The 16881-nt window shown below is 40.7% G+C and overlaps 1 protein-coding gene across 1 annotated transcript in view; it reads right to left on the reverse strand.

Annotated features, from left to right (window-relative positions):
- Positions 1-16881, reverse strand: part of stard13b (StAR related lipid transfer domain containing 13b) — a 550394-nt gene that overhangs the window by 268388 nt on the left and 265125 nt on the right. Inside the window, exon 4 of the mRNA XM_087988237.1 lies at positions 10706-10739. Within this exon, the coding sequence (XP_087844363.1) occupies positions 10706-10739 (34 nt within the window). The remainder of the gene's footprint in view (positions 1-10705; positions 10740-16881) is intronic.

A 16881-nucleotide genomic window follows, 5' to 3' on the forward strand; every position in this document is an offset into this window, starting at 1 on the left:
ACATTTGTAAATGCAGCCTTTGGTTATTACATTTTTGTGATGCTTCATAAAGGGCTGTAGTTTTCAATATGAGCTGTATATTGTTCTTTGGCATTTATTTTGATATTATCAACCATTAGAATGTACCAGTCTTATTCTGGTCCTATGGCACTGCAGAATATTCCCTGGTCACTTCCTCAGGTGCTGAGCAGAGCTCAGGCTTCTGACAAGTCAGTAAGTTTTCTTTTGACATTCTGGCCAGTTGCCATGAACTACTTGCAAGTGCTGTGAAACGGAGACTAACACCATGCTGGAAAATTATACAAATGGAAAAAGACTGTTTCAGTGCCTCAGTCCTGTTTGTTTGTGCTGTTTTCAGTCATGACTGGGCCATGTTAGCTTCACAAAGTGTAGCATCATATGTGCTAATAAGAATTCAGAGATTGCTGAAGTGATTGCAGAAGCATACAGCACAGAAGTAGGTCATTTGTCCTACTGTGCCTGTGCTGTTCAATGAAGAAAATATCCAATTATTACCACCATCCTGATTTCTCTCATAGCTCTACAAATGGTTCCTATTGAAGTATTGAAGCTATTTCCACCTATAAGACAATGCCTAATAATTCATGACATAAACAAATTGCACTGTCACGCCACACAACCCACTATCCATCCAGTTCTTCTGTTCATTATCTCACCTTCTTGTGATCTACAGCAATTGATAATTTGGATATTTATTTTAAAGTATTCCAATACAGTAATAATGGGCGGAATTTTCCCAGCCTCTGAACAACACAGGAAATGATGACTCAGTTGAGAAAATATGATGAGGTCAGGAAAATTAGATTCCCAATGCTGAGAAAAAATGTTCTGATTTTCCATAATGGTTTTAACAGAGAGACAAGAACCTTGCTAATGAGCAGCGAAGACCTAATTACATGCATTAACAACTCACTATTACCTAACCTCACCTTATTTATATATAGTTTCTTATTTTCCAAGGCAGTGGAAAGAAACTAGATAGCATCAATTCCTGACAGGAAAATCTAATTGGTACCTGGAACCTGCAACTTTCTGCAGTTTTTGCTGAGTATCCATCTTGGTCAGCATTCCCAACTTCTCAGGATATGCTCCATGGTCAGCAATTGTATTCACATTCTATTCATGGAGGTGGACATTAGAACAGCACCAGCCTCACCATATCATCAAGTTACATTCTAGACTTGCTTTTAATGTAATTAATTGCTTTAGTACTGCACTTTGGAGCTCACTAACATCTATCATTGGAAGGCTGTTACCAGGCCAATTTGTATGCAGGGACAGGTATTGGAATAGAATGCATCACAGAACTCTTAGCTTTCTTTCTTAGTGCTCACTCACTTTTGCCTAATTGGATGCTCACAGCAACTCTAGGCTTGGCTTTTTGAGCCGGTAGTTTGTCGTGATGAGCAGCAATGAATAGCAAAGGAGGACCATGATCATTTAAAGGCTGATCCTTCATCAGTCAGGAAAGATAGTGAGGTAGCCCAACTGAGTGAATGTAATGTGCAGAGAGCAGGAAGGGTTAGTAGTTTGGAGGAATCGGGTGAATTAGAGTCCTTGAGAAAGATGCTACATTCAAGATTGAGAATGGTAGACCATGAGCCTTGATGAGAGATGGTGCAATGGCAGAGAGAGAGAGTGAGTATGAGATAGTATAAATAAGATGGAGGCCCTTACCCTTGTGCAGTGGGGAATGTTATTCACTAGCATCTGCAGTCATTGTTTTTACCCAGTGTTATTCACTATCTTGCAGCACTGCTGCACAATGTAGACTCTGCATTGACTTGGGTAGCTGCTTCAGACAAGGCTAATAGTGCTTGACATAGTGCACAACTGGAGTTTAAATATGGTGCCATGGCACAAATGCCAAATAGTCCCTGCACCAGACATGCATTTCTGCCATTGCTGAGCACAAAGTTACAGGGTAGAGGTGTTGGGGAGGCATGATACATACTTAATGAGGTAAACGGCAGAGGATAACTGATTAGCATTCATGGACGGAAACCCCTTCATGAACCTCTTGGAAATTCACACTTAGCCAATGTTTGGTCAAATTCAGCCATATGTGTTTCACTAATTTTAAGTAAGTACATTCAGTGAAGAAATTTATCATTTTAAAGATAACAGATATATAAAGGGGACATAACAGTTGTGTGCAGTGGCTTCATTTGAATTCAAATTCAATCAAATTAACAACCCAGTAGTCCTAAATTTAAATTCCACCATGAGAAGTTGCAAAACTGAATTCAATATATCTGATGATTTTTGAGTTGGCACTAGAAAATAAATAAACATGAAAACTGCCAGAGTGATATAAAAATCCAACTGATTGATTAATCTCTTTCAGGAACAGAACAAGTGACTCTGATGTCTGGTCACACTACTTGGTTGTGTCATAAAGCCCGCTGGAATGGCAGATAGTTGGCTTCTACCTTGTAGGTCACATATTACAAGTGAGCAAAAGGAGGTGGTGGAGACAAGTTCAGCAGTGGGGGGTTTACATCAATTCAATAATAGAGAGCTGCTGGCCAGATAGCAGTAGCTGTTATGCTCTGCACAGACACAAGTGAGGCTGTAGGCTGGAAGGACAGGCATCTGAGTCCTAGGATCCCACAACAACAGAGGGCAGAGTAAAGTAGTGTGGGAAGGGCTTTTATTTTGCTGGGTAGAGGATCACAGTGAATAGAGTACAGGAATATGGGGTGGAGGGGCAGAGATGTGGTTCTTTGTGAGCTCCAACCTTCCAATGTCCAATCTCTTGATCAGGTAATGAGTGCCTTTCATGAAGGGACCCCACCATCCCAAGTTGACCATTAGTTTAGCTTCCATGCATGCTACATAGTGATAGGGTCACCTGCAGCTTAATCCCAACAGCAGGATGAGGCACTTAAGTGAAAAGTTATTGACCACTTAAGGGCCTCAACTGGCTGTGGAACAGGAAGTCCACCAATGAGCCTTCCAACCAAGAGTTAATTCTGGGCAGAGGTAGGAAAGCAGCAAAGTTGGAGATTTTTTCTACGTGGATCCTCAAAAGGTTTCATAATGTATTATCCTGCATGAAGATTAGGGGATAAAGGCCTCCCAACACCAAGCCTTCCCCATCTCGTGATGTATAAGCAAGTCCATGCGACACACATTCATGACTTTGATGCTTTGTAATCAGATTCAGGCAGTTATATCCTTTCTGTACCTGACTTCTGGCATCTTCTGGACCCACTGAAAGATTGATGGTAGGACAAAATCCAGCCCACAGTTTTGGTGCAGCTTAGTTTCACCTTGACTTGGAGTTAATAATGCCTTTCCCACAAATGCTAAGAAAGCTTTTGAATGGCTTTATGGGAACACACCACCTGATCTCTCACAGAATGGGATTACCTTCCTGAGGTGAGATCAGATGAAAAGTAATCCCTTTGAAGGTATGAACTATCTAAATGACCTTTATTTATTGGGAGTCCGCACCAAAACCAAATTTTTCCTACATTTTGAGTTTTATTTAAAATTTCAAGTATTTACAGTTATCTGTGAAACAAATAGAATAGATAAATCATTTTCAGATAAGCAGAAAAAAGATGGAATGAATTAGGTATACAATACAATGCAGTACAATTGACTTTGTAGCAAAGGATGATAATAAGGCATTAGCTAGTTTCGAGGAAAATGAACTGCTGATTCATGATCACCTATTAGCACAGTGTAAATCTACCTCAATTAATTTTAATAACAATTCCTTCATAAAATAAAACTGAAAAAGTGATATGGTGTATATGTACAGTTCAGGCAAGCTTCACAGAAGTTATAGCCAGATGAAGCCTTAAACATTCCTAAGTTCTGAACATTCACAAAGCAAATCACTTTCTGTTTTCTCCTGCTGAAAAGCACTGGTACTTCCGGTCATAACCCCATCACGCGATTGCACATTGAACAGAATGGAATGAAAATATTTGGAGGCCAAGAGAAATCATTAAGCTGTTTTATATCTGAGACAGCCAATAAACATTCAGAGTAATAGTTAGGCATTAACTCATTTAATGCAACCTGGGTTTGACTTGAACAAACGACAAAATGCTACATTCTAATCTTTTAAAACTGGTGAAAATTTGCCCAAGCATATTTCTGTTTTATAGGCTAGCTAGCAATCAGCTTCTTATTCCCCCTATTTTCCCGAGATAAGGTGAGAGTCTTATGTCTGACAACAGCTGCTGAGTGATCATGACCAGGGACGTCTCTACACAAGAATAAGGTGTTTATTGATTGCCTGATAAGAAAAGAAAATTGCTTTTTTTGGGGAAAACTACAACAATGCTTAATACATTATCATTTTATTACTTTTCATCTCAATGCCTTTGAAATACTTTTTCAGGTATGCATTGCTTTAAAAACTCGACATTTGAAAGTAACTTAATTTTAGAATGTTCCTTTGAAAAAATTGTGAAAGAAATTATGAACAAAACATAAATTCTGAAATTCACTTAAAAATTTAAGAAGGGTGACTATCAGGCTATCCTGAGGTTGGGAGGCAAACCTTTAAGCTCTACAGTTACCAGGTTGTTATCCACACCCATTTCTAAAAAAACACGACAATTATGCTAACTGATTCTGTAAGTTTCTATTCAAAACAGAATTGGCAGGTGTGTAACATAAACTATTTGAAAAGATTTGCACATGAAGATGATTGAAAAAGATGGGAAGTTAGATATTGAAATGCCAACATTCTTACTAACGTTTCGTGCATTGCATAGGATGAAATATATTAATCAATGATTCCTTGTTTTACATTTCACCTGGTATGTTAGATTTAAATGCAGGTTATGCTACTGTGAGGTGCACTTACTGATGGATCTGAGAAGCCCCAGGGGGTCACAGTGATTAATATCCCCATTAGCCCATGTGAATAATAACTGAATGGTTTGCAGTAAGACTCTGTAAATTGTACATTGATTAGGTGACAAATCAATTAATTCAGAATCATAAATAAATGCAATTTGAATTCTTTTTTTTATATATAATTTCATTTATGCTTCTTGCATTTGCACTGAAGTAGTGCTGCTAATGCAAAACACAGAATGCTGACTAACTAGGAAGATAAATTTCCAGAATTCTGTGCAAAACATTAAATGTAAGTTTAAAAATAAATGCTTTTGGGAACTATTAACAGGTCATTAGTTGGTGTATAAATAAGACTTTCCTTTGATATGCCTAGACTACGTTATCATTGCCAACAATAGTTACATTAAAATTGAAGTGAGAAAACAAATCATAAAATGTAATAAGATATTGGGCAAATTCATTGTGCTGCATCTCTGAGCCACACATTACAGGTAGGTTCCAGATTTAATAATCAGGTTCTGCTGAATTGACTTTATCAGGGCAGCTTCTGCAGTCATGCCATCATTTCTGTACAGTTTTAAGTGCTCCGATGCTAGAACTTGACTTGATTGTGATGCCTCTTGCTACGATTACATATCCCACAGATGCTAATTGGCCATGCTCACAGGTTTTTATTATTTCTTCATGGAATTTGGAAGTTGCTGACTGGGCCACTCATAATAACCCTGGAGAATGTGGTGTAGATAGATATAGATGTATCTAGAGAATGACACTAATAGGTTGAGTGAGTGGGCAAAAAATTGGCAGATGGGATTTAGTGTAGGAAAAGGTGAAGTTGTTTACTTTGCCAGGAAGAATGAAAAACAGAATACTACTTAAACAGAGAATGATTTGGAAATCTGGCAAAACTAAGACAATGAAATGGCTAAGTTCTATTTTTTACACAATATATACATTGATCAAGGTGAGTTCCAGTGAATGAGACTCCTTTTCCCCACAGTGTGCCTGTCTCAAGTATTCCCAGGTACAATATGCTGCAGCTCAGCCACAGTAGAGAGCCCTGTACTCTGACCAACTTCAGATACGAATTACTGACTGCAATAGAATGACATACTTAAAGTTTGGAGGTGACAAAGAAGATTGATGAAATCACAACAGTCGATATGGACTTCAGCAAAGTGTTCAACAAAGTTCCACATGATAGACTGATAAGTAAGATTACATCACACGGGATCCTTGGGAGCTAGTCAATGGGATACAAAATTCGCTTCATGGTAGGAGATAGAGGGTGGTGGTGGAGGATTGCTTTTCAGACTGGAGGCCTGTGACCAGCGATGTGCCACAAGGAACGGTGCTGGGTCCACTGCTTTTCATCACTTATATGAATAATTTGGTAAGTTTGCAGATGACACCAAAATGGGTGATGTAGTGGACAGCGAAGAAGATTTTCTCAGAGTACATTGAGACCTTGATCAGATGAGCCAATGGGCTGAGGAGTGGCAGATAGAGTTTAAGTTAGATACATGTGACGTATTGCAAAGTAGGGCAGGTCTTATACAGTAAATGGTAGGACTCTGAAGAGTGTTGTCGAACAAAGAGACCTAGGATGCACAGTTCCTTGAAAGTGGAGTCACAGGTAGATGGAATGATGAAGAAGACATTTGATACAGTTGCCTTTTTTGGTCAATACATTGAGTATAGGTTGTCATGTTGTGGCTGTACAATACATTGGTTAGGCCACTTTGGAATAATGTGTTCACCGCTTTTGAAATACTGCATTCCATTCTGGTCACCCTTCTATAGGAAGATGCTATTAAATTTGAGAGGCTGCAGAAAAGGTTTACAAGAATGTTGCCGGGAATGGGGGGTTTGAGTTAGGGAGAGGCTGAATAGGCTGGGGCTGCTTTCCCTGGAGTGTCTGAGGCTGAGAGATGACTTTATAGAGGTTTATAAAATCATGAAGGGCCTGGATAGGGTGAATAGCCAAGGTCTTTTTCCGAGGCCCAAAACTAGAGAGCAGAGGTTTAAGGTGAGAGGGGAAAGATTTAAAAAAGATCTGGGAGATAACTTTTTCATGCAGCGGGTGATGCATGTCTGGAAGTTGGACAAGTTGGACCTGTTTTCAGGCTGTGTCACTCTATGAAAATTCCTGTGGCCTCAATGATTGTGAACATTAATTTGTTTTTTTTTTGCAGGCCCAACCCATGGTGCAAAACAACAACAAATTTGAGAAGTGAATTAAAATAATCCACTTCCTTTCATATTACAATTCTGAGCAGACAGAGCAGAATTTCTAACATGTCAGTCATGCTGGATTTAAACCATGAACCCAGAGGTGTCTACAGTGCTGTACCACCCAGTTTTCTCCCAGCCAGCAAGATTATCCGACTGATTGTCTCAGCATGCTCCTGCCCCACTGAACTCATCTCTACCTACCTCGACACTGTCCTATCCCCCCAGTCCAGAAACTCCCCACATACGTTCGAGACACCACCCACTCCCTCCACCTCCTCCAAGACTTCCGTTTCCCCGGCCCCCAACGCCTTGGATATCCAATCCCTTTTCACCTCCATCCGCCATGACCAGGGCCTCCAAGCCCTCCGTTTTTTCCTCTCCAGACGTCCCCAACAGTACCCTTCCACCGACACTCTCATTCGTTTGGCCAAACTGGTCCTCACCCTTAACAATTTCTCCTTTGAATCCTCCCACTTCCTCCAGACCAAAGGGGTAGCCATGGGCACACGTATGGGCCCCAGCTATGCCTGTCTCTTTGTTGGCTACGTAGAGCAGTTGATCTTCCGTAAATACACCGGCACCACTCCCCACCTCTTCCTCTGCTACATTGATGACTGCATTGGCGCCACCTCATGCTCCCGCGAGAAGGTTGAGCAATTCATCAACTTCACCAACACATTCCACCCAGACCTTAAATTTACCTGGACCATCTCTGACACCTCCCTCCCCTTCCTGGACCTCTCCATCTCCATTAGTGACGACCGAGCTGACACTGACATTTTTTACAAACCCACCGACTCCCACAGATACCTGGATTACACTTCTTCCCACCCTATCTCTTGCAAAAATGCCATCCGTATTCCCAATTCCTCCACCTCCGCTGTATCTGCTCCCAGGAGGACCAGTTCCACCATAGAACACACCAGATGGCCTCCTTCTTTAGAGACTGCAATTTCCCTTCCCAAGTGGTTAAAGATGCCCTCCAACGCATCTCGTCCACATCCTGCACCTCCGCCCTCAGACCCCACCCCTCCAACCGTAACAACGGACAGAACGCCCCTGGTGCTCACCTTCCACCCTACAAACCTTCGCATAAACCAAATCATCCGCCGACATTTCCGCCACCTCCAAAAAGACCCCACCACCAGGAATATATTTCCCTCCCCACCCCTTTCTGCCTTCCGCAAAGACCGTTCCCTCCGTGACTACCTGGTCAGGTCCACGCCCCCCCTACAACCCACCCTCCCATCCTGGCACGTTCCCCTGCCACCGCAGGAACTGTAAAACCTGCGCCCACACCTCCTCCCTCACCTCTATCCAAGGCCCTAAAGGAGCCTTCCACATCCATCAAAGTTTTACCTGCACATCCACTAATATCATTTATTGTATCAGTTGCTCCTGATGCAGTCTCCTCTACATTGGGGAGACTGGGCACCTCCTAGCAGAGCGCTTTAGGGAACATCTCCGAGACACCCGCACCAATCAACCACACCGCCCCGTGGCCCAACATTTCAACTCCCCCTCCCACTCTGCCGAGGTCATGGAGGTCCTGGGCCTCCTTCACCCCGCTCCCTCACCACTAGATGCCTGGAGGAAGAACGCCTCATCTTCCGCCTTGGAACACTTCAACCCCAGGGCATCAATGTGGACTTCAACAGCTTTCTCATTTCCCCTTCCCCCACCTTATCCTAGTTTCAAACTTCCAGCTCAGCACTGTCCCCATGACTTGTCTGGATTTGTCCGACCTGCCTAGCTCCTTTTCCACCTATCCACTCCACCCTCTCCTCCCTGACCTATCACCTTCATCTCCTCCCCCACTCACCCATTGTACTCTATGCTAGTCTCTCCCCACCCCCACCCTCCCCTAGCTTATCTCTCCACGCTTCAGGCTCACTGCCTTTATTCCTGATGAAGGGCTTTTGCCCGAAACGTCGATTTTGCTGCTCGTTGGATGCTGCCTGAACTGCTGTGCTCTTCCAACACCACTAATCCAGAATCTGGTTTCCAGCATCTGCAGTCATTGTTTTTACCTCTATCATAAATGTAATACTGATCAGACTGCCCATAAGAATCTCTTTTATTGCCAGTTTGACTTAGTGGAGCAATATTCCTGCTGCATCGTAATGGAACTGGACTAAGCAGTGAAATTCACACCACATTTATACAGGCAAACTGTTCCAAGTGGAAATATATGACATTGTTTGGAAATTCCTGTTTAGTTGAGAGGTGAATTTATAGCTGAAGCAATAACGCAACAATTATTGATTTTCAAATATTATAATTATGTACTTCTGGCTATATCAGGACCATATTGAGGTTGATAATGTTAAAAATCACACAACACCAGGTTATAGTCCAACAGGTTTAATTGGAAGCACACTAGCTTTCGGAGCGATGCTTCTTCATTAGGTGATTGTGGAGGGCTCGATCGTAACACAGAATTTATAGCAAAATTTGCAGTGTGATGTAACTGAAATTATACATTGATGAATTGATCGAACCCTCCACAATCACCTGATGAAGGAGCATCGCTCCAAAAGTTAGTGTGCTTCCAATTAAACCTGTTGGACTATAACCTGGTGTTGTGTGATTTTTAACTTTGTACACCCCAGTCCAACACCGGCATCTCCGAGGTTGATAATGTGAGCAACACTGTGAAAACAATACTGCAGAGTGCTACGGCTGTTCAGAGTACTCAATCCACCTAATGCCAGAAATAAATGGGAATGCTAACAGCAAATGGCACAAATGACACCTTGCCCTTGAAGCTAGGGAAGAAATTCACCTCATGAATATATGGTGTTCAATGTCTATGGAGGCAATGTCCTATGCATATTTCAGCACAGCCTCTGAAGGCAATGCCGAAAGATATATGTAGTACAAAGCAGTTAAGAGCCAAATATATTCAAATATATATATGTCATGTCACTGTCACATATGAAGGCCAACCAAAACTAACAATTGTACCTTGTTTTCCTACTGCAAATTAAATTTCTTTTATTCAGCCAAACATGAAACTCAACAATTTAACAAGGAAATGTTCTCAGAAAAGTGTTCAACAGGTGTAGTTTCAAAATTATAACAGCTTAAAATGTGAAGGTGGAAAAGCATTCAAAATAATTTTAGTCTTGAGGGACAAAACAAAAATACTAACAAGATAATTCAGCTAAAGTGGAACTGGTTAAGTATTTCCCAGATTTCTCTCAAACCTAAGTTATTGTACAGTTTGATTTAGGAACAGTTACAGATAGTTTAAAACTAAACATGCTTTTCAATAAATTGCTAAGCTCTGCCTGCAACTTGAAATATATAATACCTCTTCTCAAAGTAAAAGCTTTTCCACCTTATATTTTACTAGTTTCAAAGAAAGGTTGTATTTCAGAAAACAATGAAGCTATGCGAGTGGTTTGTAGCATTCTTATTGCAATTGGTTTGAAACCTTTTGCAACCTTTGCTATAATAAAGAAGAATATTTACCGTGATTGAAAAAATATATACATGTTCCCTATGTAGCTTATAGCGTAAACCTACAGAGAAATGGCTGCACTTTTATTCTCACTTATATAACCAATCAAAGATTATTGAAGGTAAGAGACTGTGAGGCTCAAAAGAAAACACTCACCAGCTGTCTCCTGGCTCAACTTCAATAGCAGTGCCTGTAAGAAAAAAGTACAGGTTTTGATTTAAGTTGACAATACTCTAGGTGAACTTGAAAGTTAACACAGGTAAAGACCACTAGGTAACAGTACTTAAGCTACTGATTAGTGCTGGTAACCCCCTAAATGCTGTGCAATTCAACAGAAAGACATATTACCCAGGTAATCTTACCTCAAACCCAACACAAAATTCACCATAATTAATGCCCAGATAATTAAACATAAATAACTCAGGGTTAGAATATATATATCAGAGGGAATATTTGGCAACAAAAACTGAAGCGGCATTATTACATTTTTAAAACTCTATTGCATTCTGTCAAATAATTATATAAATTGTTTATTTATTGCACATCAGATAGATTGAGTTCTATGTGCAAGGTGTCAGGATTGCCAACACTGAATATCAGCTACCAGCCAACATAGATCAAGTAAGGTAGAACATCATCATGTTCAAAACCTATCTACTGAGCTCTATGTGCAATAAAACATCAGGACTGCTAACACTGAATATTAGCTACCAACCAAGATAGAGCAAGCAGCTCTACATGATCACATTCAGAGTTTTTCTGCTGTATTCTGCTCAAGGGCAGATACTAAATCAGCTTGTGGCACAATGGCTTAGTGATTAGCACTGCTGCCTCACAGTGCCAGGGACCTGGGTTCTATTCCCACCTTGGGCGACTGTCTGTGTGGAATTTGTACATTCTCCCTGTGTCTGCTCGGGTTTCCTCCCACAATCCAAAGATGTGCAGGTTAGGTCAATTACTTTGCTCAAAAACTGCATGCATTAATGTAAAACTCTGAGCTCAAAACCTGCATGAATTCATGTAAAACTCTGTTATCTCACTTTTTAGATTAGAATCAATCTAAACATCTTGGCATAGACAGAGAACACAGGGGGCCAACACTTTCAACATATTGTCTAGCTATCACCATTGTTAACAGCTAACCTGAGAATGCAACTTTTTAAAAAAGGTTTTGTGATTTACACATTAAAGAAGTGAAACTATCATGGTATTCAAACAGATGAAAGATTTAACAATCAATTTTTCAATGTATAATTTCAGTTACATCACACTGTAAATTTTTGCTATAAATTCTGTGTGTTAGGATTGAGCCCTCCACTATCACCTGATGAAGGAGCGACGCTCTGAAAGCTAGTGTGCTTCCAATTAAACCTGTTGGACTATAATCTGGTGTTGTGTGATTTTTAATTTTGTACACCCCAGTCCAACACCGGCATCTCCAAATCAGGTTAGGTGGGTTGACCAAGCTAAATTGCCCATAGTGTTAGGTACATTAGTCAGACGTAAATATAGGCTAGAGGAACGGGTCTGGGTGGGTTACTGTTCAGAGGGTCAGTGTGGACTTGTTGGGCTGAAGGGCCTGTTTCCATACTGTCAGGAATCTAATCTAATCTAAGTCTCAATGTGATATTCTTGAGCTACTTACTGGTGAAGAATAACTGAAATTATAAAATGATAGAATCCATTTTAGTGTGGAAGCAAGCCATTTGGCTCATTGAGTCCACACAACCTCCCTCCAAAGAACATCCACCCAGACCCACCCAATTCCTGTAATCCCGCAGCTAACCCACTCAGCTTGCACATCCATACATGCTCTGGGCAATTCAGCATGGCCAATTTACCTCATCTGCACACCTTTGGACTGTGGGAGGAGACCACAGCACTTGGAGAAAATACATGCAAAGTACACAAAGAGAGATTTCCAAGGCTGGAATTGAACCCAGGTCCCTGGCACTGTGATGTGGTTTGCTTTTGATTCCTCAGGGTTGTTAGCTTGGAGTACATTCCCCCAAGATGATCTTCAACCAAAGTCTAAAACCCATCTACCCTTTACGATTAACCAGTTGTGCAATGGACACAAGTAAACCTGTTGGATGTCACTCCAGCAGAGCTCTGGATATTCTGGTTTGAGTTGGTCAACAATTGAGGATTCCACAGAATGAGATCTCTTGTAATATGGTTTTGAAGTTGAATATTTAGACATCTGTAGGAAAACTGCCTAATAGAACTAAAATTTAAAAAAAAGAAAGTGCTGGAGAAGCACAACAGGTCTGGTGACATCTTTGGAGCAAATAAGTAGTTAATGTTTCAAGTCCAGTTTGCTCTTCCTCAGAAGCTCATCACGAGTACTACGCATTGACTGCAAAAACATGAATAACTTGAAATAAAGATTTAAATAATTATGGCAGTGACCATGCACCACATCGACAAGTATAAATAATAAGAACAACAAACTGAAATGATACACTCACTCAAATTAGCGTGTTGTATTTTAACCATATATAAATAAACTACCCAAAAAAGAGCTGGAGACCAAGTTGTAAAATTTTTTTCTGCTGTTACTTCAATCCTTCCCTTTCATTGCCAAATATTTTCCTTTGCTTTACAGATGTTGCTGAAATAAGTACTACCCGCCTCCTCCATTCTCATTCACTCAATTTCAGCCACTGTGCAGTGTTACCAAATGATCAACCCAAGCAGGAAAATGAGTCACAAAAGCTTCAGAGTTCAATAGCTGATTTTGTTGATCTGACTGTAATGTGTTTAGCCTGTACAGTTCTATTCGTGTTTATTTGTTGAGATCACTGCCAGTATGTTTCTCTCTACACTAGTGAAACCATTCAGGAATGTACCATTCAAGATGCAAATGTCCGCTCTATTATATGGATACTTCAGCATGTCTACCGAACATGCGTATTAAGTTAGAACAAAAAGCTTAATTCCTAATGCTTTCAAAGCCAGAATTGTCACTGCTAGTTTAACTAATCACTAAACTCCTTAGAACTGTAATTTACCCTGATCTTAGTAGGACAGCACAGACACTTGAGAGGGTCAGAGCGGTTTCAAAAAGAATTTTGAAAGTAAATTTATTTTCATTGAGTTAAAATAGCCTGGGTGTTCCAGTGAGCAGAAATATGACCACAAATATGTTCTAGCACCTTTACCCAGTGAACATAGTGAAATGTGGGTAAGAGTCCTATCCCTGATGGTGCACCAATATAAGCCTAGTTCAGTCCTTCTCAAACTTTTTCTGATTTTTACTTCCTTTTGAGGCTTGAAATTTGTCATGCTGCCTTGATTAATCTGAGATTGTGGGGGAGAAAATCTATGAGAGCAGGCAATGTGGAGTGAAGTGCTATGAGAGTTAGTCATGGCAGGATAGTCATTCTTGCTTCGGAGCTTATGACCCAAAACATCAGCTTGGACACTGCTTGGGAATCAAATCCCACTTTGGGAATCCCCAAACTACACAGTGAGTACTAACTACATGGAGAATCATGGAAAAATCTTATGCTTGCATCATTCTATACAAACACACTCACTTGTTGCTTTGTCAGCATAGTGATCAAAGTTACTAATTCTGGTTGGATGTGTCCCTGGCAGTTTCATCAAATACTTTCCCAGCTGTAACCAATTGCAACATGGGATTTGAACACACTGACCACTCAAAGATCATAAAGCAGGGGGCCTTTATTCCACTGCCATTACGAACATGACGACTTCCCCTAAAGTCACCCTTTCTTACAAAAAGGTTAATTCGACTGCCCCGTTTGATTGTATACCTTCTTGACCACCTCATCCACTTATTTTGCCACTTTTTCAGGGATCTGTGAACTTTTACAATGAGAACACTCTGTATGTTAATATTCCTAAGGGGTCTGTCATTTATTGTACAATTTGTATCTGAATTTGATCTTCCAAAATGCAGAAGCTCGCATTTGTATAAATAGTTTGTATTTGTATAGTTGAATATGTATTCATTTGATCTTCACCATATGTGTGAAATCATTAAAGTTACAGTTATAAAGTCATGGACCCTTTGGTCTATCTCATCCATGCTGACCAGATATCTTAAACTAATCTAGTTCCATTTACCAGTACCTCACCCATATCTTTTTAACCTCTTCCTATTCAGATGTGTTTTAGTTGTTGTAATTGTACCAGCCTCTACCACTTCCTCTGGCAGCTCATTCCACACTTGCACCATCCTCTGCATGAAAAAATTGCCACTTTGGTCCCTTTTATATCTTTCCCCTCTTGCCTTGAACTTATGCCTTCCAGTTTTGCACTCCCCTTCCATGGGTAAAATACCTTGACTATTCATTCTATTAATGCTCCTTATGATTTTATAAACTTCTTTAAGATCACCCCTCAGCCCCTGACAGAGAAAATAGTCTCGCTTATTCAGCCTCTCCCTACAACTCAAACCCTCCAACCCTGGCGGAATTCTTGTAATCCTTTTCTGCACCTTTTCAAGTTTAACAGCATCTTAACAATACCAAAATTGAACACAGTATTCCAAAAGTGTTCTAACCAATGTCCTGTACAGCGGCAACATGATATCCCAATTCCTACAGTCAATGCATTGACCGATGAAGGCAAGCACATCAAATGCCTTCTTCACTACACCTGTGACTCCACCTTTAAGGAACAATGAACCTGCACTCCAAGATCTCTTTGTTCAGCAATTCTCCCCAGGACCCTACCTTTAAGTGTAGAAGTCCTTCCCTGATTTGCCTTTCCAAAATGCAATACCTCAAATTTATCTAAATTAAACTCCATCTGCCACTCCTCAGCCCATTGACCCATCTGATCAAGGTTGCATTGGACTCTGAGATAACCTTTACCTTGTGCCATGATGTCCAAATTTTTGGTAGGAACGGTTGGTACCCTCCTGCTGTTAATCTGTGCAGCCTTCTGCTCCCAGAGTGTGGTTTTGGAGGACCTTTACACATTTCTTCACCTTTCCACATGCTGCATCAATACCTCTTGCAGCTTTAGAAAACCTGGATGTTTGTGCTCTCCCAAGGTCAGTTACTCTTTACACTTTCCCAGGCTACATTCAGCTCACATTGAGGTTGTACAGGATGTTGGTGTGGCCTCTTCTGGAGTACAGTGTGCTGTTCTGTTCGCCCTGTCATCGGAGGAGTGTTATTAAAGACAATTCAGAAAAGATTTACCAGGATGTTGCTGGGAATGGAGGGTTTGTGATCATAGAGAAAGACTGGAAAGGCTGGGACTTTTTTCACTGGAGTGTACAAGATTGAGGGGCAATAAACCTTATTGAGGTTTATAAAATCATGAGGGGCATAGATAAGATGAATGACAAGGATCATTTCTCTAGGGTGGGGAAATTCCAAACAAGGGGGCATATTTTTAAGATGAGAGGAGAAAGATTTAAAAAGGACATGAGGGGCAACGTTATTTACAGAGAGAGTGGTTTGTGTGTGGAATGAACTGCCACAGAAAGTAGTGGACGTAGGTACAATTACAATGTTTAAAAGATATTTGGATATGTTCATGAATAGGAAAGGTTTGGAGGTATGGGCCAAACACAGGCAGGTGGGACTGGTTTAGTTTGGAAACATGGTTGGTGTGGAGTAGTTGGATGAAGGATCTGTTTCCATGCTGTATGATTCTCTGACTCAAAGGACTTCCAGCACCCACTCCAATTACAAAGCTGATGCCCTTTAAGAGGTGCAGACTGGCTTTAATATATTTTTTAGTCAACCTGTTCAGAGATGTTATTACACACACCTCTGGAGCGATGGGACTTGAACCCAGGCCTCCTGGTTCACAGCTCGCTTTCAGCAGTTCAGTTTGAAGTAGTCTCAGCTTCTTCTGATATGTGCTACAGTACTGACTGCTGGGAGGAATAGCAACTAGCAGGCAGCATGGAAGTGCTGCACTGCCTGCATTTCTCTAATTGAAGTAGCAAATGATAATTGTGTCTCATGATAGCCCCGCCCTTACATGGAGGCGGTGGAGATATTCTACCTATTCTATAAATGAGCAATAATACACAAAATGTCAGGAACAACATTTGGCAGTAAAAATTACTGAAAAATGAAAATTTAAAATTTTGGACCATATTACTAAAGCATTTGAAAGATTGCGAGTGACACTTCAGTGTTCATAGACATTGTTAACAATACAGATCCATTTCAAGAGAGTCCAGGAGTTAGTACAAGCAAGTAAACAATTTCAACTTGATGAAATGGTTTGAAGTTGATGAGGTGAGACATCAATGTTGAAAGTGGTATGGCTAGGATATGTACAAGGTCAAACAAAGTGCACATTCTAAAGCATTTGTACCTAATGTGGGGAAATTA

This window comes from Chiloscyllium plagiosum, unplaced genomic scaffold (assembly GCF_037043375.1).
Source record: "Chiloscyllium plagiosum isolate Xiang-an unplaced genomic scaffold, Cpla_swu_hap1 HiC_scaffold_6, whole genome shotgun sequence".
In the NCBI taxonomy this organism is placed as follows: domain Eukaryota; kingdom Metazoa; phylum Chordata; class Chondrichthyes; order Orectolobiformes; family Hemiscylliidae; genus Chiloscyllium; species Chiloscyllium plagiosum.